The sequence below is a fragment of the Sorex araneus genome, chromosome 2, assembly GCF_027595985.1.
Source record: "Sorex araneus isolate mSorAra2 chromosome 2, mSorAra2.pri, whole genome shotgun sequence".
NCBI lineage: Eukaryota > Metazoa > Chordata > Mammalia > Eulipotyphla > Soricidae > Sorex > Sorex araneus.
In genome coordinates, this window is record NC_073303.1 from 32,209,683 (window position 1) to 32,231,850 (window position 22,168).

The 22,168-nt window shown below is 52.2% G+C and overlaps 1 protein-coding gene across 1 annotated transcript; it reads left to right on the plus strand.

The window, feature by feature from the left end:
- The first annotated feature begins 4,977 nt into the window (after positions 1 to 4,977).
- On the plus strand, positions 4,978 to 19,628 carry LCTL (lactase like). The gene is made up of 13 exons (XM_055129622.1): positions 4,978 to 5,098; positions 5,681 to 5,841; positions 6,350 to 6,437; positions 6,624 to 6,733; positions 7,908 to 8,036; positions 8,310 to 8,405; positions 12,017 to 12,071; positions 12,169 to 12,330; positions 13,492 to 13,766; positions 14,655 to 14,781; positions 15,252 to 15,451; positions 17,153 to 17,216; positions 19,513 to 19,628. The coding sequence occupies exons 1-13, from the start codon at positions 4,978 to 4,980 to the stop codon at positions 19,626 to 19,628; spliced, it is 1,704 nt and encodes a 567-aa protein (XP_054985597.1).
- Positions 19,629 to 22,168: the final 2,540 nt, after the last annotated feature.

Genomic DNA, 22,168 nt, shown 5'->3' on the forward strand with positions numbered 1-22,168 from the left:
GGCAGGGCAGGGCCAGCTAGTGGACACCTGTGGGGAGGGATGGAGTCTGGATCAGGCACAGGAAGGCGAAGTAACAGAGTCTGTTTGTCATCTGAGCTTAATTGTGGATCAGGAGTTAGCTCTGTAATTGACTGGGAAACTACAGCTGACTCTCAGGCATTTCCCCATGCTTTAAAGTATGACATAACTCAAACACAGGGAAGAACAAAGAATAGTGGAAAGGAGAGGAGAGGAAGGGAAGGGAAAGGAAGGGAAGGAAATTGGAGTTGAGGAGAGGGGAGAGGACAGATGATATTAAGGACTTTTCCCCTCTAGAGTAAGACCCATTTACACTGATGGGAAAATAAAGGGACCCAGAGAGTGGGAGGGAGCAACGCCCGTGAAGCCTTGATGGGTCAGCCCTGGACACTGGTCCTCGAGTTTCCAGAATTCCACAGAATGTGAGAGTGACAGCTGTGGGCCATGACATGTGCTACCGGAAACTTTTGTGGAAGAGGGGATTTAAAAAATTTCATCATCTGAAAGGTGGTAATATGTTATTTATGAAATCCTGCAAGCAGCAGCACTGTAAACCACAGTGCAAAACAAAATAGTTGGTGCTGGAGTGATACTACCAGTGGTGTGGAATTTGCTTTGCTCATAGCCAACCTCAGTTTGATCTCAGGCACTCCAGACGGTCCCCTGAGCACCACCAGGAGTAATTCCTGAGCAGGGTCAGGTGTGGCCAAAAAAAGTGCCTCTCCTAGAAGCAGACTGGTGGGTGGGAGCAAAGGGGCTGGGGGTGGGGTGATGGGGGCTGGGGGGATTGGAGGAGATACGTGGAAACTGGTGAAAGAATCAGTGTTCACACATTGTATGCCTGAAACCAAATCATGAATAACTTTGTAAATTCACAGACACTAAATAAAAAGAAAGAAGAAAATATTGCAGCACAGATTAACAATCTCTGAGTGTAATGCACAGACTTGACAGTTGATTCTTAAACACTTTTCTGTCAGTGACACAAAAATCCTCTTGTTAAAGCAACACCCCCGTATTTGTTTGTGTAGGGAGAGAGTGTGGCAGAATGTCTTAAAATTGGTGCATTAGAAAAGAAAGAACTCGGTAGTGCTGGAGAGGTAGTTCTTGCCGTGCATGCAGCCACACACTCCCACCCCCAGTTCACCATCTCCCCATCCCTAGGAAGTGAATCTGCCCGTTGGTGACACTGACAAACGCAGCTGAAGTAGCTCTTGGCCACGGGGCTGTGCGACAAGAAAGACGGAATTTCTGCTGCTCTGTCCCAGGAAGGGAGTTTCACTTGCACATTGACCAGACCAGACGCAGGATGCAAATGCAAGGCCCCTTTATTGCTAGTTTGAGCTAGGGTCCGAGTCCCATCCAACACAGTGGAGTCTTTGCAAGGACCCCAACTCCGAATTCTGAGCAGTTTATATAGGGTTTGGTTACATAATAGTATTTTCTAGGAACCGGCAATATGTTTCCAATTCTGGTCCCAGTCCTGTCCTGTGACTTCACGGACCAATATTATGCTTCCAATTCTTGGTCCCAGTCCTGCCCCGAGACTCCACTCCCTCAGCCCTCTCTGGTTGGCTGGGCGCCACTGCCGCTGCCCCCTACTCTGACAGGCTGTTGCCACGGGTCAGGGTGATACTGTTTCCTACTGTTTCCGAGAAGTGGGGACTTTCTGGTGGGGGAAACCGAGACTTAGGCCTGCTGAGTTTCGAACTTAAAGTGGAGCCTGTCATGGCTCGACTTCAGCCTCACAGTGGGCGGTACGTGCAATCGCAAACAGCACACACGAGCACGTGGCGGGGCCCTGCGCATGTGCACATAGCACACACGAGCACGTGAGCAGGGTACAAGCACACAAAGCACACAGGAGCACGTGGTCGGGGCTCGCATGCACACAGGGTGAGCGCCTTGTGGACACGTATTGCGGCCGGGACCGTGCTCCCCGGAGTGCGCCAGGCGGTGACCTGGAACAGAGGAAAGAATCTGACCGAGCTGCCCGCAGAGGTCGCGGCCCTTGGCAGTGGCCTGGATCTGCTGCGTGCGAGCTGGCGGCCCAATGTGTGTGTATGGGGAGGGGGTGGGGGAGTGAGGGGTGGGAGGGGGGTAGTCAGCAGAGCTGCCAACATCAGCGTTGAGTTTCCGATGACTGCAGAGCCCGGGCTGCAGGCTGAAGCTTCTCGCAGCTTCAGGGCCCTTGTGCACTGAGGTCACCTGACTCTAGGCAGGGCCGCTGCGCCCTTTCCGAGCCAGGTTGGTGCTTACTCTGGAGGTTCGTGCGGCACCTGAACCTAAGGGCGGTTCCTCCTCCACCTGTTGGATTGCCAGGGCCCCCGAGCGTGAAGACCCCGAGCAGAGGTCAGTGGGAGCCTGGGAGAGAGAGTACAGGGGAAGGTGTTTGCCTTGCACATGGAGGACCCTGGTTTGATCCCTGGCACCCCAAGTGTGACCCGAACCCTGCCAGGAATGATCACTGAGCCCAGCTGGATGTGGCCCAAATATCTATTGAATTAATTAGTAATTATGGGGGTTGGGCTGGAGCGATAGCTCAGCGGATAGGTCTTTCGCCTTGTATGGAGCCGACCCGGGTTCGATTCCAACGCCCTTCTTGGAGAGCATGGCAAGCTACTAAGAGTATCTCGCCTGCACGGCAGAGCCTAGCAGGCTATCCGTGGTATATTCGATATGCCAAAAACAGTAACAACAAGTCTCACAACCGAGACATTACTGGTGCCCGCTAGAGCAAATCGATGAGCAACGGATGACAGTGACAGTGACAGTGATTATAGGGGGTCAGAGAGATAGTCCAGGGGGTTACGGCACTTGCCTAGCATGGTTTGAGCCCCAGCACCATGTATGGTCCAGGAGTCCCGCCAGGAGCCCCTGGCACCACTGGGTGTGGCTCAAAAACAAATAAAACCGGAATGTGCCTAGATTACACTGCCACCACCTCTGCCCCCGGAATGTTCCAGAGTCCCTGGGGGGGGGCGGGTATTGCCGACTTTGGGACACTCTGCTCTGGAACTGACACTGGAACAGATCCTTCTCTTTCTCCTGCCACCCCATCCCTTCTCCACTGCACTCGCAGTCGGTCCCTGGAGGACACAGGAGAACCTCATGTCCCTCTCCCCCACCCCCATCCCAGAGTGTCAGCAGAGACCACAGGAAACACCCTTAGAAGGTGCAGGAGACCTGGCAGGGAGCCCCCACTCCACCCTACACACCCCCAGTGCGGGATTCCCATCTCTCCACCCCGACACCGTGAGTGTGCTGGGGCACCTCAGGATTTGGCTGGCAGATGCTTCCTCCCCCCCAGGTCAGGGGAAAGACCCAGTGCCCGTAGGGAGAAAGCTGGTCCTGTGAGTGTCTAGGTGCCCCTAAGCCAGCTTCTGAGCACTGGCCCCGTGTCAGTCAGGAGGAGTTCAGTGGGAGCAGAGGGGGAGCTCACCTGTGGCCCCCGAGGTGGGGGGCGACCTCCCGCCACCCCGCAGGGGTCTGTCACAGCAGAGCAGCTCTGCCCAGGCTCAGGCTGGAAATCCCCTCCAGCTCAGGGGATGTTGGAGCTTCCGGTCAATCCACATATACAAACTCCTGGACCTTAAGGGCCTGCTCAGGGCAACGATTTATTATTTACGTTCCCCTCACATCCCTGTGGCTCCTACATGCTGGCGCTGGGAACTCTGTATGAGTAAGGCAAGCATGTCTGTGCCTCCCAGGGGCTACCTGGCTGATCTGGAGGTGCCAGTCTAAGCCAGCAGTACCTAACTTGCTGGGGAGAGGGGATGGAAGGTGAGCCTCGAAAGGCTTCCTGGTGGAGGTGCTGTCTAAGACCTGAAAAAGGAGTAGAAAGAAATGAACTGAGCACCAAGAGGTAAGACTTGCCCAGTGGGAGAACCATGTGGTGATATTGGTTAAATGGAGTTGAGTGGAGGGGCTGGAGCGATAGCTCAGCGGGTAGGGCGTTTGCCTTGCATGGGGCCGACCCACGTTCGATTCCCAGCATCCCATTTAGTCCCCAGAGCACTGCCAGGAGTGATTCCTGAGTGCAGAGCCAGGAGTAACCTTTGTGCATTGCCAGTTGTGACACCCCCGAAAAAAATGGAGTGGAGTGGAGATGGAGTGGAGTGGAGGTGCAGGGGGCCACAGGCGGGAGGGAGGCGTGTGGCCCTACGGGCAGCTGTGGCGGAGCAGGAGCTGCTGAGCCACCCAGGGGAGATGCTGCAGCAGGCGTCCTGACTGGGCAGGGAGTGTCCGGAACCGAAGGGAGGGCTCAGGAGCAGGTCCCACCCCGCAGCCCCCGTCAGGGCCCTGCAGCCAGGCAGCTGCCCCTGTCCCTGTCACTCGTGACCAGCTGGGCTGGGCCAGGTCTGGGGCTGCTGACTCAGGCCCTGCCGGCCAGCTCAGCATCCCTGTCGCCCCGGGCCTCTTTGTGGGGCTCTGCCACTGACCACAGCCTCAGTGACAGACTCCAGGGCACTGTGGGTCCTGTTGTTGGGACCAGCGCAGGTGGGGACTCTGTCTGGACTCCTCTGGGACCCAGCACAGTTGGGGGTAAGTTGTCAGACTGTAGCCTGAGGGTGGGGCGGGGCTGAATTCCATCAGCTCTATCCTGCCCTCAGCTGCACCACGTGGAGGGGGGTGGGGGGGAGGGGGGACAGGTGATGTTTGTGTAGCCCCTCTGTCTCTGCCATCAGACTGGAGTGCCCCTGAGGTGGGGCTTTCACAGCTCTGGGCCGACTCCCATCAGCACTGGGGTTCCCCCAGCTTTGCCCCTAGTGTGGACCCCCAGAGCCCCCTCGGACACCAGCCTCGGCTCTGCATGTGGGTCCCAAACCGGGAAGTAACGGCCCCAGCCGGGCTCCCCCTTGCCCCCCCCCACCGCGTCCCTGTCCCCACCTGTCCTCTCTGCCATGTGGCCCAACTGTCGGCTGTGCTTTCCCCAGGCGTGGCCGAGGGCCCGGTGGCATGAAACCAGAGTTGGGGACCCCCCTCTGGGGGCTGCTGCTGCTGCTGCTGGTGTGCAGGCAGGGGGCCTCCAGGGTGGGACCCCCAGAAGACACCTTCTTCTATGGGACCTTCCCTCGGGGTACGTCCTCGTCCTGGGTGGTCTGTCCAGCCGTCTGTCCACCTGTTTGTCCCATCTGTGGCTTGCTGGAGAGTTTGGTTGTTTTAACTTCTTGACAGAGAGGGTGGGGAAAAGAAACCCAGGTGGGGGCTGAGAAACAAAAGCCCTTTGCAATTTTGTTTTTCATGCATTTATTTGGGGAGGGTGGGGGAGGTCCCCAGGGACGAGCCTGGCAGGGGGCGCCAGACCAAATGGGGGTCTGGGGATGGGACCCGGAGCCCTCCCCGCTGTCTGTCTCTCTGCCTGTCTCTCAGCGCAGTTCTCTGGAGATGCTGGTCGGAGCTACAGGTCAGCAGGAAGAGGGGATGAGGCTCAGTGGGGGGCACAGGCTGGTGTGTGATGCCGTGTCTGACCCTCACTGGTGTGGCCCCCTGCACTGCCACACGCCACACCTGTGAAGTCGATTTTCTCGCTCTCCTGCCCCTTTGGGAGATAGGCAGACCCCCCTACAGCCACACCACACACACTCACAGAACCACACCCCCGAGGGCCAACACACACCCAAGAGGGCCCGTGGGCCCGATGTGGGGTCTCTGCTTATAGGCTTCTCCTGGGGCGTGGGCAGTTCTGCCTTCCCGACGGAGGGCGCGTGGGACCAGGATGGGAAGGGGCCCAGCATCTGGGACGACTTCACCCGGCGCAAGGCAGGGAGCCCTCCTGGACACGGGCAGGCCCAGGGGCCTGGTGACGGCTACAAGGCCCAGGTGAGTGTGTGTGTGAGAGGGGGAGGGAGGAGGAGAGAAGGAGCGAGAATGACTGAGGCACACTCCTGGGGACAGACAGGCTAATACTCCCCTCACAGTGCCCTGCTCAGCACCCCCACTCCTGTGGTTCTGGGGTGCACCCTGAGGTTTCAGACTGTGGCCTCGGAGGGTCAGGGTCACCTGAAGGGACTTGGGCCGCTGCCTGCTGGTGCCTCCCAGGCCCGGAGTGCCCAGACCGCGCTCGCTCTGCGTCCTGCTCCCCTCCGGCCTCACGTCTCAGCAGATCCCGCCAGGTTTGTTCGCCCCCCAGAACTTCAGTGATGTGACTGTGGGCACTTGGGGAAAGGGGGCGGGGGGCCTTTCCCATAGGGCCCAGCCCACCCCCACCTGAAGAGGACAGGCCAACTGGAGTGCGCAGTGGCGGGGTGGATAGTTCCGGAACCCCCCACAGGGACACAACCCACCCTGGTCTTCTCCATCCATCTGCCTCCTCCCTCCATCTGTGCAGGAGGATGTGGGCCTGCTCCGGAGCCTGGGCGTGAGCCATTACCGATTCTCCGTGTCCTGGCCCCGACTCCTGCCCACGGGGGTCCGCGGTGAGGAGGGCGGTGTCCCTGCAGCCCGTGGGTTGCCCTGTGTCCTGCTGGCTTTGCAAGGTCACTTGGGGAGGAGGAACAGCCACAGGGACTGGGGGCGGGGGAGCAGGGCGGAGGGTGGGGGAGCTGTGGCCAGAGAAGAGCCAGGGCCCTGCGCCCCTCAAAGCCCTGCTTGTCTGCTTTCAGCCGAGCAGGTGAATGAAAAGGGGGTCCGGCTCTACAGTGACCTCATCGACACCCTGCTGAGGGACAATATCACCCCAATTGTGACCCTGAACCACTGGGACCTGCCGCAGGTGAGGGCAGGTGCAGCTGGGCGCTCAGCTCCACAGGCCAGACAGGACTGGGGTCCTGGGATGGCCCAGACGCGGCAGAGCCTGGGTCCAGCTCCTCACTCATTGAACTTCTGCCATGTGCCTCAGTTTCCCCTTCAGGCATCTGCAACATGCCTGTTCCTGGAGCTGGGGGTCTGTCTGCACCCCCAGATGGGGGCTGTGAGCCCAGGAGATGCTCAGAGCATACTCCTGGCTCTGCACAGAGATCACTTCTGGTAGTACTTTGGGGCCCTTGTGGGATGCCAGGGATCTAACCAGGATCAAGGCAGATGCCCTCCCTGTCGCGCTAAGGCACTGGCCCCTCCCAAGTTCCTTTTAAGTATTAGCCTCAGTCTTGCTCAGCTCCCCCACCCCGCCCCTGATTTACATAACTCCTCCCACAGCTCAGCTCCTCGTCTGTTTCTTTCTCAATATTTTTGTTTTGGGGTCTCTTTTGGCAGCACTTGAGGGTTACTCCTGGCTTTGAGTTCAGGAATAACTAAGGTGGGTTGGGGGGGCGGGGCATGTGAAGTTCAAGGATTGAACCTGCATCAGCCATGCGCAGCACACCAACGCTCGCTTCTCTCAACGCTCTGTGGCACTGCACTATAGCATTGTCGTCTGGTCCTGTTGTTCATCGAATTGCTCGAGTGGGCACCAGTAACGTCTCCATTGTGAGACTTGTTACTGTTTTTGGCATATCGAATATGCTTGCCAGGTTCTGCCAGGTCGGCTGTGTGCAAGGCAAATGCCCTACCCACTGTGATATCACTCCTCATGGCTCCTCAAGCTCCTCAAGCTCCACTTTTTTGGGGGGGTCACACCCAGTGATGCTCAGGGGTCCTCCTGGCATTGCACTCAGGAATTATTCCTGGTGGTGCTCAGGGGACATATGGGATGCTGGGATTTCTAACCTGTGTTGGCCGCATGCAAGGCAAACACCCACCACCCCTGTCCTATCGCTTCAGCCCCCAGCTCCACATTTAAACTCTTTCATGGCTCTTCACATCTCAAGCCCACACCCCTGCCCCGCACTGCCTGTGCCTCTGGCTGCACTCTGTCACCGTCATCACCCGTGTTTCTCACACAAGCAGGGCCGGTAGGCTCCAGAGTTCCTTCTGGACATAGAATGACCAGCTTCTGTCCACTCTCTCAGGCACTGCAGGCTAGGTTCAGCGGCTGGCAAAATGTGAGCATGGCTGCCTACTTCCGTGACTTCGCTGATCTGTGCTTCGAGGCCTTTGGGGACCGGGTGAAGTACTGGATCACATTCAGTGACCCTGTGGTAAGCTGGACTGGAGTGTCCCCAGCCCCCTGAACATAAATACACATACACACATGCACACACATGCACATGCACACGCACACATACACATGCACACACATGCACTCACACACACGTGTACACATGCACACACATGCATACATGCATACACATACGCACACATATGTGCACATGCACACACATGCATGCATGCACACATATACACACATATGCACACATATGTACACACAGACATACACACACACCTCACAGGCCCATTTACCCTCCCTGCAGACAATGGTGGAAAAGGGCTACGAGACTGGGGTCCACGCGCCAGGTCTGAAGCTGCCGGGGACAGGCCTGTACCAGGCTGCACACCACATCATAAAGGTGAGGTGCCGGGACCAGGAAGCTGGGATGGAGTAGAGGGGGAGCACCCTTAGTTCCAGCTCATTGGGCCCCAGGGATTGAGCTTTATCACTCACTGGCTGCCATGTCCGGGCACGTCCAACAGCCTTCCCGCGCCTTGGCTTCCCTGCTGGTCATGGACTGTCAGCTCCCACACGCTCTCTGCTAGTGTGGTCTCGTGGTCTAGAGCTTACAGCCTAGCTAAGGGGCTGGATCCCACCTGTGAGTCCCTCTGTCCAGGAGGGAGCCAGAAAGGAGACTCCCACAGTATGCACTCAGATACTGGCAGCTGGCACTTGGGCCGAGCTGGGGTTTGGAAGGAGCAAGAGAACATGAGAAGTAGCCAAAGAATGTGGCAACTCAAGTGGAAGGTGTATGGGGTACGAAAGTAGTGAAAGTAATGAGGTCTGGGGAGGGCGGGGTCGGGATAATTTTTTTTTTTGCACCTGATGTATTTTATTTACTTTTTTTAATTTATGTGATTGAATCACCATGTGGAAAGTTTCAAAGTTCTCAGGCTTATGTCTCAGTTATACAATGCTCAAACACCTGTCCTTTCACCAGTGCCCATATTCCACCACCAAAAAAAAAAAAAAACAGTATACCTCCCACCCCCCCACCCCCAACCCCCCAGCCCCACCTGCCTAACTGGTAAATTTCACTTTATTTTCTCTTTACCTTGATTATATTCCATATTTCAACACAAAACTCACTATTGTTGTTAGACTTTCAACACAGAACTCACTATTCTTGTTGGAGTTTATCCCCAAAAAATACGGCCCTATTGACAAGGAAACCTTTGATAATTAGTTTTCCACTGATGAGAATGAAGAGATATAAAGGTTTAGGATTTCTGTATTTTAGTAATTAAGTCCAGGGAGATTTAAGTTGGAAATTGCATCATTTCCCTTCCTGGGGCAGCATGGAGCAAAAGCTTAGTTCACAGTCTGGAGACATGGCTACAACCACTTGCTGGGACCAGAAGTAATATAGCTGGCTCTGGATCCTGGTTGTTCAGCAGCAAAGCGGCTGTGTGAAGGCATGGCCACCAGGGTCGAATCTCGGCGGAGCTCGAGCCGGTACCAGCCCTGGAATGAGACTGCCCAAGTGTCCCGCTGTTTCAAGTTCAAAACACTTTTTTGGGGGGGATAAAATTTTTTTAAAAAGAAAGTAATGGGGTCTGTCTGCAAGGGTGCAGTAGGGTGGCGTGTGGGGTCTAGAGGCGTCAGTGAGGGTGGGGGACGGCCATCTCTGTCTGGCTCTGGTCAGAACCGGTGCTGCTTCTGTTTTGGTGTTTGGAGGCCACCCTGGGCAGGAATCAAGCCTGGGGTCCCTCATGTGCTCCAGCCCTTGGACCATCCTGCTGCCCACAATACTGTATGATTAACTGTGGTCTTGAGCAGCCTGGCACATCTCAGGACTAACTTTGCAACTGCGAGTTTACACCAACCATGTGACTCCCTTCGCCGACTGCCCACCCAGCACCCTGAGCGCTTTCCCTGATGTCCCACTCCAGCACGACGCGCTTGTCTAGGTAGTTTTTGCTGACTGAAAAGTCCAGGAAGGAAAGGCTGCTAAAGCGAACAAGGGTGTCCTGTGGGGGGTGTGGCCTGAGTACTGGGCTCTCACTTAGGTGCTTCTCAAAACGTAGGGAGCAGCGGGCTCTGGAGGATCCTTGCTAAAACCATGCTTTGGAGGCCGAAGATGTAGCTCTGCAGAGCACATGTTCTATCCCTGACACTGTAACTGGAAAAATATTACAGCTTTGTTGTTTGGGAGCCACACCCAATAGTACTCAGGGCTTACCCCTAGCTCTGCACTCAGGCATCATTCCAGGCGGGGCTTGGGGGAACTTCGGGAGCTGGGATTGAAGCAGCGTTGGCAGGTGCAATGCAAGTGTCTCCCCCACTGGACTATAGCTCCAGCCCCAGGAATAATACAGCCCTTTGAGAAAAGGGTGGCTGGGCCTCACCGTCAGAGTTTCTGACTCAACTCTAGACTAGGGCCCAGGAATTCGCATCTCAGTCCAGCTCCCAGAGGTTTGCGATGCTCTTGGGCCAGAGCCGCTGCCCCTTAGTGCCTATAGCACCTGGTGATGACCAGGTGGGGCTGGAGCGCGGTAGCGGCTCTCTGTGTGGCTCTCTGTGTTTCTTCATGATTCCCGGGTTCTTTAATATTTTCAAGAGTGAAAATACTGAGTAAAAAACATGCTCGGACTCAGAGTTGGAAAGTAGAAAAGTTTATGGAAAGTAGAAGAGAGAAGAAAAAGCTCCCAAGTGGGGAGGAACTTAGTGCAGGCTGAGTTAAAAGGGAGTTTTGTGTGTGTCCTTTCAAGGGCTCCTTGCATTCCTTACGGTTTGACAAGTGTTTACAAAAGTTGCCAGAAAATTATAATGAAGTCTAGCTGCTCTGTATCTTTCTGGGTATTTTTGCCTCATCTTAGTTTCCCTGTCAGCCTAGGCTCCAGGATAGATTTTTTTGGGGGGGACTTTTTGGGTCACACCCCTCAATGCACAGGGGTCACTCTGGCTCTGCTCTCAGGAATTACTCCTGTCGGTGCTCAGGAGACCATATGGGATGCTGGGAATTGAACCCAGGTTGGCCATGTGCAAGGCAAACCCCCTACCCACTGTGCTATCGCTCCAGCCCCTCCAGGATAGATTTTTATGGTCCTGGAAATTTCCGGAACCACTGGGGCAGGACTTTGGCAATGAAATATGTCAGGTCAGTGGGGTAAAGGTGGCGAGGGGAAACTGAGGCTTCCTTCTTCACTGGCAAGGGGAAACAAATCCTCCAGCCTAATTGCCAATTATCTCAGTTTCCAGGGCAGAGTTTTATGCCATTTGTCTCAGGCTCCAGGGCAGAGTTTTATGTTCCTGGGAAGCCCAGGGGATGCTGACAGAGAACCTTGGAGGTGGAATGTGGGTCTGGTTGTTGGGGAGAGATGGAACATTTGGAGACAGAAAACTGTGGCTTCCTCTCTCCCTGGCAAGGGGAAACTGAGGCTGCCTCTTTCACTGATCACTCAGATGCTGGGTTATGCAGGGCTCTGCAGGGCCTTGGGGCAGCAGGCAACACTGTGCAGAAAGGATTAGATTCCATCACCAAGACTGTTTCAGACCCTTGACATCTCCCCCAGCGACTGAGTGCCTGTGGGAAACACTCAGGGGCAAGCAGGAAGCCAGCCCTGAGCGGAGTTAGAGGGTCCTTTGTGCCGACCGAGCCATGTAGACCTGGAGTGCCCATCTCCAGCGGTCAGACAGAACTGGGATGAGCCAAGTGGGATGTGTGAGAATGACAGGACTGAAATGGGATCTTTAGAAAGTGCGGCAGCTTGGAAGGGAAGAAAGAAAAGGGTCCAGAGCGATAGTACAGTGGCGAGGGCATTTGCCTGGCTAGCAGCAGACCCAGGTTCGATCCTGGGCATCCCATATGGTCCCCGAGCACCACTAGGAGTGATTCCTGAGTGCAGAGGGAGGAGTAACCCCTGAGCATCGCCAGGTGTGACCCAAACAAGGGCGGTGGAGGGGAAAAAAGTAAAAGAAAAGACTGAAACCATACAGAAGACACCTCTGCTCTTTTTCCTGTCGCAGGCCCACGCCCGAGCCTGGCATTCTTACAACAGCACCTGGCGCAGCAAACAACGAGGTGAGCTGTCCTGTGTGCCCGGCTCAGACTGGTGCCCATGGGGGTGGGGTGGGGGTGCCGCCACACCTAGTCCCTCTCCTGCATTCTCTATTTGAAGGGCTGGTGGGGATTTCGTTGAACTGCGCCTGGGGGGAGCCCCTGGACATCAGTGACCCTAAGGATGTGGAAGCTGCCGAGAGATACCTCCAGTTCTGCCTGGGCTGGTTTGCCAACCCCATTTATGCTGGGGATTACCCCCAAGTCATGAAGGACCAAATTGGTGAGCCAAGTCACATCTTTTATGGAACTTTCTGTTTTGTTATTTTGGACCTCACCCAGTCATGTTCAAAGCTGACTACTGCCTCTGCACTTAGGGATCACTCCCTGCGAGGCTCAGAGGGTAGTATGTGGTGCCGGCGATCAAATCCAAGTTAGCTATGTGCAAGCAACGTCCTACCTATTGTACTATCTGTCCACAATCACCCCCGCCCCCTGACAATTTTTTTTCCTGAATAGTCATGTGTAGTTTGTCAGGCTCTGCGGTGTGAGCGAGATACTCTTGGTAGCTTGCCGGGCTCTCCAAAAGGGGTAGAGAAATCGAACCCGTGGCATATTTGATATGCCAAAAACAGGAACAACAAATCTCACAATGGAGATGTTACTGGTGTCCACTCGAGCAAATCGATGAGCAGCGGGATGACAGTGATATAGTGATACAATCAGGTGTAGTTTGGGATTTCACTTAACTGGTTGCATGCATGCCTTGAATGCACGAGGTTTGATACAAGGGCCGGAGAGATACTGCAGTGGATAAGGTGCTTGTCTTGGACTCAGCTGGCCCGGGTTCAATCCCCAGTGCCAATTATGGTTTTACAGTGCTACCAGGAGTGATCCCTGCGCATAGAACCATAGGATAAGCCCTGAGCACTGCTGGGTGTGTCCCCCTCCACCCAAGGATTCAAATGTGAAACTGACTTGAACAGAAAAGATAACGAAAAGATCTGGGACGGGCTCACTAAAAGAAAAGGCAGACACGGTGATTCATTTAAAAAAAAAAAAAAGAAAAGAAAAGAAAAGAAAAGAAAAGGCAGGGACCAAGAAAGGAATTAGGCTGAGATGGGTTTATTGAAAACACTTCCTGAGGAGGCCAGTGGGTAGCACTCTCAAGTGTCCTGGGGTGGATTTATACAGGAAGTGTGGGGAGGACTGCATGATTAGAGGAGGCTCCAGGGCTTCTGGAAGGTTCCAGGAATTGAGAAATCCCTGGGTGGTTTCACAGTGCAGGTCCTTCTACCTGAACTCACCTATCAGGAAGATTCTCCATGTCAATGAATCCCAAAGCCCCGCATTGAGATAGCAGCTGCAGCCAACATGCTGGTGTGGTTGCGGCACAGAAAATGACCGAGAAACCCTCTGTCCCTCCCCCGTTTCCCTGCCCCAGGGAGAAAGAGCGCAGAACAAGGGCTGGACACGTCCAGGCTCCCGCGCTTCTCGCGCCAGGAGAAGAGCTTCATCAGGGGCTCCTCTGACTTCCTGAGCTTAGGCCACCTGGCTACCCGCTACATCACAGCCCGCAGCCTCCCCTCGCGCCTCGGGCCCAGCTACCGGAACGATCGTGACCTGGTGGAGCTGGCTGACCCCGTGGGGCCCGAGCTGGGGTCCACACGGCTCCACTCTGCGCCCTGGGGGCTCAGGAGGCTCCTCAACTTTGCTCAGGTGGGTGACGCATTATTGAAAGGACAATTTTCAACCCGAATTCATGTTCAGCTGCCTACATTTCATTTATTTAGGTTTTTGGAGTCTTTCCCAGTGGTGCCCAGGGATCACTCCTTGCAGTGCTCAGGGAACGACATGGTGGGCCTTACCCTCTGTTCTATCATTCCGGCCCGGTGCCTACATTTCCAGTTACTAAACCTCAAAGGCTGACACAGGCCTTACCTAAAGTCCAGTTTGACTAATACAGATGTAATTTTTCTTTAGCAAAAATTATGATTCTCTATTTACTCTACTGCATTCTCATCTAAAATGTAATGTGGAAAGGAACAAGACCTGAAGTATTTCTCTAAAATGGTCCTGATTTATGGCCCTGGAGCGATAGCACAGCAGATAGGGCATTTACCTTGCATGCGGTTGACTTGGGTTCTATCCCCAGCTTTCCATGTGGTCCCCCAAGGACCACCAGGAGGGAACCCTGAGTGTAGATCCCTGAGCATTGCTGGGTGTGGTCCCAAGACTAGAGAAAATGGAAATGGTGCTGATTTATTACCATCTTTTGCTTGTACTTGCCCATTGCCTATATTCATTTCTGAATAATGTAAAGGGTCACCTGTGAAACTAGGACACAGTTCTTACAGGTTCCTTCCTCAGAGACCTGCCTGCAGGTGAGAAAGTAATGCATGTCAGGTCAGAGTGATAGTACAGCAGGGAGGGCACTTGCTTTGTACCATCCTGAGTTTGATCCCCGGCATCCCATAGGATGCCCAAGCACTGTTACGAGTAATTCCTGAGTGCAGAACCAGGAGTATGCCCTGAGCATCAGCAGATGTGGCCCAAACACCAGTAAGAGAAAAAATAAGTAATGCATGCACTGTGTGACCCCAGCAGACTCAGTACGGAGACCCTCCCATATATGTAACAGAGAACGGAGCACCTCAGAAATTTTATGGGACACAGTTGTGTGATGAGCAGAGGATTCACTACCTCAAAGGCCACATAAATGAAATGCTAAAAGGTGAGATACAAACCAAGACTTCACATGTTGTCTGTATAATATTCACATATTGACCAAGTTTGCAAGTGGCCAGCCTGGGTTTGATCCCTGGTACACCATAGGGGCCCTTGAGTGTTGCCAGAAGTAAGCCCTGAGTGTGGTTGGGTGTGCTTACCTGCCCCCCACCAAAATAAACGAGGTAAAAACATTCCATTTCAAATAAAACCATATGAGATCATCTTTTTGTATTTGGACAACTCGGCAGTAATGGGGGCTACTTATGTGTGTGAATGTGTATATATATATGTATATATATACATATATAGATGTATTTATACACACACACACACACTTACCCCAATGCTGGGGACTGAACCCATATCGAGAAGATGCAAGGTTCTTGCACGAGTCACCATCCACATCCCAGGTCCTTTCTGCTTCATAATATTTTGAAATAAAATACATAAAACTGAAAGCCCATGTCTTTGCAGCCAGAAAAGACGGCGTCTCTGTGGAAGGGTACACCGCGTGGCCTCTGCTGGACACCTGGGAGTGGGGGGAAGGACTCTCTGAGAGATACGGATTCTTCTACGTCGACTTGAACGACAGAAATACACCGCGCTACCCCCGGGCTTCTGTCGAATTCTACAGGAGGATCATGGCGGCCAGTGGCTTCCCCAGCCCCAGAGAGGTCGGGCTGACGGTGCCTGGTGCTAGCTCTGGGCTGGAGAGCAGGGTGGCTGGGAGCAGATTTGGACAACCAGCTTCTCTGCCTGCCCGAGAAAGGCGGGGTCGGGAGAGCCTGGCTGGAGGTCTCAGGCCCTAACGCACAGCCCCCCTCTCTCTTCTGTTCAGAAGGGGTCGGCAGGCCTTGAAATTGAGTCCCAACACAGTTAGGGCATGACTGGGTCACATCATGCCAGAATGTGAGATTTTGGTTAGGCTGGCAGCAAAGACTTGGAATGAAATGTTATTCTAAATGTGCGTCATTGCAAACAAAGACTATGTTTTAAACATATATGAAAACCGTTAAGCAAATCAGACTATATAATTTTCCTCTTTTTCTTACCAAAGGCACAACTAAACAAATGCCACTGGTTCCAAGTGAGATTTTAAAGTTATTTAAAATAGGGAGTTTGCCTCGCATGCATTCAACCCGGGTTCAATCCCAAGCATCCAATGATCCCCAGAGACTCTGCCAGGAGGGACCCTTGAGTGCAGAGCCAGGAGTAAGCCCTGAGCACTGCAGACTATGGCTCTCAAACAAAAAATAATTTAAAACAATCATTTTAAACCTACCATTTTCAATACCTACACACATTTTCCTTTTTTAAATTTTTATTTTGTGGTGGGGGGGGAGAGGCAGGGAACCACACTTGGTTGCTCAGTTACTCTGTGCTCAGGGATCATTCCTAGTGGGGCTCAGAGAAACATATCGGGTGCCTGGGCTTGAATCAAAATTGGCTGCGTGCCAGGAAAGTGCCTTACCCACTGTGCTATTTCTCCACCCCCACCCGTACTCAGGGCTGAGTCCTGACTCTGCACTCAGGAATTGCTCCTGACAGTGCTTGGGGGACCATATGGGGTACCAGGGATTGAACACAGGTCAGTCACATGCAAAGCTCTACCTGTTGTACTACTGCACCAGCTCCCAGCCCGCAGCCCCCAGCCCCCAGCCTTTTCTATCAACTTTCTATTCTGTTGCTGTAGCAAGAAATATAAATTACAATTTTGAATGTTTTAATAGAGATCCTTTTAAAGAGGTCTCAGTAACATTCTTTAAGCATGAACGCAGTGGGGCTAGAAACTAGAGAAGCCCTACGTCATGAACTCTCCAGAGTGATCACTGATGGCCCACAAGGGATCCACACACTGGCATTAGTAAAATTTGAAGCAGATTTGGGTGGGGGTGGGCCATAACCGGTAGTGCTCAAGGGCCTCTCTTGTGTCTGTGCTCAGGAGTGACCCCTGGCTGTGCTCAGGGACCACATACAGTGCTGGGGATGCAACTAGGGCCAGCCACATGCAAGGCAAGCGCTTTACCCTCTTGTACAACTTCTCTGGTCCTGCAAGCAGGTTAAAAAGCAAACAAACAAAAAAATCCCACCTAATTTGGAGGCCAGAGAGATAGTACAGTGCCCTGCATACCTTTGCCTTACATAGAGCTGACTTGGGTTCGATCCCTGGCATCTAATATGTTCCCCTGAACACCACCAGGAGTGATTCCTGAGCACAGTACCAGGAGTAAACCCTGATCATTGCCAGGTATGGCCCCCAAAACAAAAAAATAAAACCTCAAAATCTAATTTCTTACATGGTTCAAAAGTGATTTGAGACAGAAAAGAAAAATAAGAGGAAACTGACCAGGACACTGTTACTTCATTTGAATTAGGTGGAAAGTTGGCACGCCAAAGCCTTGGAAACTTGCTTTGTCAGCACCCAGATGCTTGCTGCAGGTGAGTGGATTCGGCGGTCTTTGATTATAACAGATCGCCAGACTCTTGAGACATGCACCGACCTGAAATCAGTCTTCCAAACGACAAGATTAAAAAAGATTTCCATTCCCCCCCAGTTACCATTCAGTGGCAGAGCATGAGTGAAAAAAAAAGACTTAATTGTTTGTGGGATTTTTCTTTTGGGGTACCAGGAATCAATCCTGAGCCTCAAAAACACGGAGCATCAAATACATATGTACTGCCAGTGAAATGCTTTGACTTTTGACTTCTGTGAATTTATGACTTGACCTGTCACAGTGGGGTTTGTGAAAGGAAGGGAAACTTAACCATTGTAACCAAATGGAAAGGATTCCAGTCAGAGACTCCTCCAGATAGCCACCCATTTAGCAAGTACCTAGTAAGTACTATTAGCTCTAGAGTGATACAGGAGGGAGTAGGGCAGGGCCCTGGGTTGCCAACAGCACTTGGGTCACATCCAGTGGTATTTAGAAGCTGCTCCTGGCGTGGTACTGTGTCAACCAGGTGCTGGGGATCCACCCAGCCTCCTGCTGACACACACACTCCAGCATTCTGAGTACTCTTCAGTGCCCCAAGAGCATTTCCGAGGCAACAGAGTGTCAGAGATGTTGCATGATCACACACTGTGGGCTGGAGAGATGGAGAAGTTGGTGAGCACTGCCACGAGTGTTCCTGAGCAGAGTCCAGAGGAATCTTGCGCACTGTCAGGGTTGGCCCAAGCTTGCCTCCCTCCTCCCCCAGCAGGTGCAGCTGTGCCTGGGTGCCCGCACATGCCCCATCTCTGAGCCGGGGTGCGGGTGCCTGTGGTGCTCGGAGCTGCCAGGCTGTCTCTGGGTGATGCCTAGAGGGCTCCTGTGGTGCCAGGGACAGAATCAGGCCACGCTGTGCAGACACTGGCTTGTCTCTTACGCTATCCCCCTGGCCCCTACATTTTTGTTTCTTTTCCTCCTTTTAAGGATAATCAGAAATATATTTCCTCTTTAAAATAAAAAGCCCCCCCAAAAAAGCCAACTAACTCAATATGTCATAGTAATAGACCAAATCCAACCAACTTGGATATTGTCACAGGCTAGTGGGCCACTGTCACCTCTTCCCTACCCAAACAACCCAACAACCCAGCTACACTCGAACTAAGATGAAATTAGTGCAGACACAATGCAGGAATGACCATGCAGCCAAGGCACCCCTCAGGATAGGTCCAGTGCTGTTCATTCTGGGAACAAGGTATCTGTCAGAGGGAAAAACAGGCCTGGTACCTAAGTGTCCACACTTTTTTTTTCTTTTTTTGGGTCATACCCAGTGATAGGCTGGAGCGATAGCACAGCAGGTAGGGCGTTTGCCTTGCATGCTGGCCAACCTGGGTTCGATTCCTCTACCCCTCTCAGAGCCCAGCAAGCTACTGAGAGTATCTTGCCCACACAGCAGAGACTGGCAAGTTCCCTGTGGCATATTCTATATGCCAAAAACAGTAACAAGTCTCACGCTGAAGACGTTACTGGTGCCCACTCGAGCCCAAATCGATGAGCAACGAGATGACAGTGACAGTGACAGTGACCCAGCAATGCACAGAGGTTATTCCTGGCTCTGCATGCAGGAATTACTCCTGGTGGTGTTTGGGGGACCATATGGGATGCTGGGAATTGAATCTGGGTTGGCTGCATGCAAGGCAAACGCCCTACCCTCTGTGCTATTGCATCAGCCCCCAAACTCTCTTTCGATGCACGAAATAGGTTCACATGTGACTCTTCTTACTTAAGAGTTTCCATGAAAAAAAGATATTTTCCATTAAAAAAAATGGGAGGCCATCCCCAGCTGTGCTTAGGACTTACTCCTAGCAGAAGTTCAGAGGACCATATACGGTGCTGGGGACTGAACTCGGGTCCTCTGTGTGCAAGACAAATGTCCTACCTGCTGTACTAACTCTCTAGCACCACCATAAAAAATTTAATTTGGAAACCAAAACTGCAGAGAATGGAACATGGAGGCAAATACTCTTGGTTTAATGTACAGTCAACACAAATGCTAATCTGCATGCATTAGACTTTATAGTAATGATTCAAAGGAAGAATTGTTCAAACATCCTTTATCCCATTATCTCTAGAAATGTTTTACAAAGTCCTCACACAACGTTTTGTAAGATTAAATCCACCAGGTTCTCTTTCATGGCAGACAAGACCAAGCGGAGAGTTCAGGGGTGGCCTTCTGAGTTTCCTGGGCAGTCGGGCTTGCCAGATGAAGCAATGCAGTGACACTCTGCTCTGGCCTTCTTCCCTTTCAGAAGCTGTGCGGGGCCCCATGCAGATGGTGACTGAGGTCGTGGTCCCGACCGTCTGTGCCCTCTGTGTCCTGCTCGCTGCAGTTCTCCTGGTGCTCCTCCTGCGGAGACACGGCTGAGGCCGGTCATTTGGCAGCTTTCGAGGCGGTGTTAGAGAGCAATCATCAATTTTCCTTCTCTGCTCTGAATGTTTATGTACAGTTGCTTTTAGTTGCTTCATTATTTTCTTTCTGTTTTTTTCTGGGGAGGAGGAGGAGAGATCAGATACTAGGATTTAAGAATTAGAAAATAAAAGCAACCAAACCTTAAAGCCATCTGTAATATTACCCCTCTCAAAGTCAATGCCAAATTCTACTGGGGTTTTTGTTTAGTGGGGTTATGTTGGAGCTGTTAGGCCACACCTGGTGATTCTCATAGCTTAGTCCTGGCTCTGTGATCAGAGATCGGGGAACATATGGGATTCTCGAGATTGATGCTAGGTTGATTCTGTGCAAGGCACGTGACCTACCTGCTCTACTATTGCTCAGACACCTTTACCACTATGCATTTCTTTTTCTTTTTTCTTTTTGGGTCACACCTGGCGTGCACAGGGGTTACTCCTGGTTCTGCACTCAGGAATTACCCCTGGCGGTGCTCAGGGGACCATATGGGATGCTGGGAATCAAACCTGGGTCGGCCGTGTGCAAGGCAAATGCCCTACCTGCTGTGCTATCACTCCAGCCCCTATGCATTTATTTTCAATTTGCAAAAAGGGATCATCACAAACTAAACTAATGAACTATTTTCCACTCCAAATCTGCCCAGAAAGAGTACTTTAGTTAGAAATCACTATTTCAGTACTGTTCTATACTTAACAATCAATTATCTATAGATAAAATTCAGCAATTGGGGCAAAGCATTAGGTGGATACCAAGTAAATGAGCATCCACTTGGACCCTTTTCTGAGATGAGCTGGAAAGAAATAAAATCACCAATTCTTATTTTCAAAAATACACCTTTATCTTTATTATTTCTGTATGTAAGACAAACTTTTGTTCACTGTTAGTTTTGGGGATCCCACCCAGCAGTGCTCAGGGCTGACTCCTGCTGGTGTTCAGGGGACATGGGTCAGCCACATGCAAGGCAAACACCTGAGCCCCTGTTATCTCTGGTACAAGACAAAAACAACCAAAACAAGAACAAAAAACAAAACCAACCTGTTTATGCTAAATTCAATTTCCTTTTTTCAATAAAATACCTCAAAGAAATTTTATGAATTTAATTTATAGCTTTTCTGTTGCTGAAAGATCTCAAACGTGAGGGGTGACTCCAGCTCACAGTATCCCGAGAATGAACACACTACCTGAAACAAGCCCCGCCCACAAACTTCATTTGAAATGCACTTGGCTGCAGGTGATCATGGTGGTGAAGCATGTCTTTTCTCCCAGGCTAGCATTGAATGTTAGCTCAGAAAAATCTGTAAGGAGAAACATAGAACTTACTGGCTTTTCTACCACAGTACTAACAAATTTTTATAATAATCAAAAGTAGTCGAGGTCCGGAGTGTAGTACAGCAGGGAGGGCACTTGCCTTGCATGCAGCCAAGCCAAGTTGAGTCAGCGTCATCAGAGGGACCTCTGAGAGCCAGGAGGACCCACTGAGCATTGCCAGGTGTGGCCCCGAAACAAAACAAGTTCGTCAAAATCAGTGTTTCACCAGTTTCTGATCATGGTCTCCTTCTAAACTTGCACTTCACCTGTTAAACTCTCTCTAGCACTGACTTCAAATTTTCTAGAGCTTCCTACTTTTTTATTATACAGAAAAGATGGCACCATCACCAGTTTCTTTAGGACCTAACAGTTCAACCCTCTGAGCAGAGAAAGACATTCTAGTTGAGGGAGGTTCCCATTATATCATAACATGTATTTTGGGGGGAAAGAATAAATATTTTCTGGAAATTCTACAAGTATCCATTACAGTTACTCCCCAGCAGATTGGTATGGGCCATGAAAATCTTCTATTTGCCTTAAATCACTAAAATGAGATTCTGCGCAACCCTTGCAGCATTGGCAGGCCCTTACCCGGCCCTAACACCGGGGGCAGCACCTGACGGAGAGGCAGCAAATGCCTGACACTTCCTGGGGACTGACTGAAGGAGGACCTATTGGCGAGAGCTAGTCACACAGAGACCTAACCTGTCTGTCACTGACATGGGCCAGGTGGGAAAGCCTTAGAAACCAGCTGAGGGGGGTCTCACACTGCTCTGAGTGCACATCAGGACGTGCGGAGTAAGTGGCACTTCCACTGGGTGACCTCTGCCCCTGCCCTACTGTAATGCCCCTGGCTGACGCCTCTCCCACGGCCCTGGTGTTTGTCCCTCTGCTCAGGGTGAGGGGGGCGCTCTTTACTGCTCCCCCCAACCCCCGAATCAATATACTCTGCACCCAGAGCTCAGGAGAATTAATTAAAGCCAGGCACGAGAGTGACAGAATGATCTGCCAGGACATTCAGGTTATTTCCCAGTGGAGAAACTGTTTCTTTAGTTTGGGGCCACAGCGGCATGTCCAGGCCTCACTCCTGGCTCTGCGCTCAGACCACAAGGAGTGTCGGGAGGGAACCTGGGTCAGCTGCGTGCGAGGCAAATACCCTCCCTGCTGCACCATCTCCAGCCTCCAGTACC

Excerpts from the sequence above, each read along its gene's own strand:
- LCTL (XM_055129622.1), top strand. The coding sequence starts at position 4,978 with ATGAAACCAGAGTTGGGGACCCCCCTCTGGGGGCTGCTGCTGCTGCTG. Across the intron at positions 8,037-8,309 it reads TCACATTCAGTGACCCTGTG|ACAATGGTGGAAAAGGGCTA; the intron begins GTAAGCTGGACT and ends CCCTCCCTGCAG. Across the intron at positions 14,782-15,251 it reads CATAAATGAAATGCTAAAAG|CCAGAAAAGACGGCGTCTCT; the intron begins GTGAGATACAAA and ends ATGTCTTTGCAG.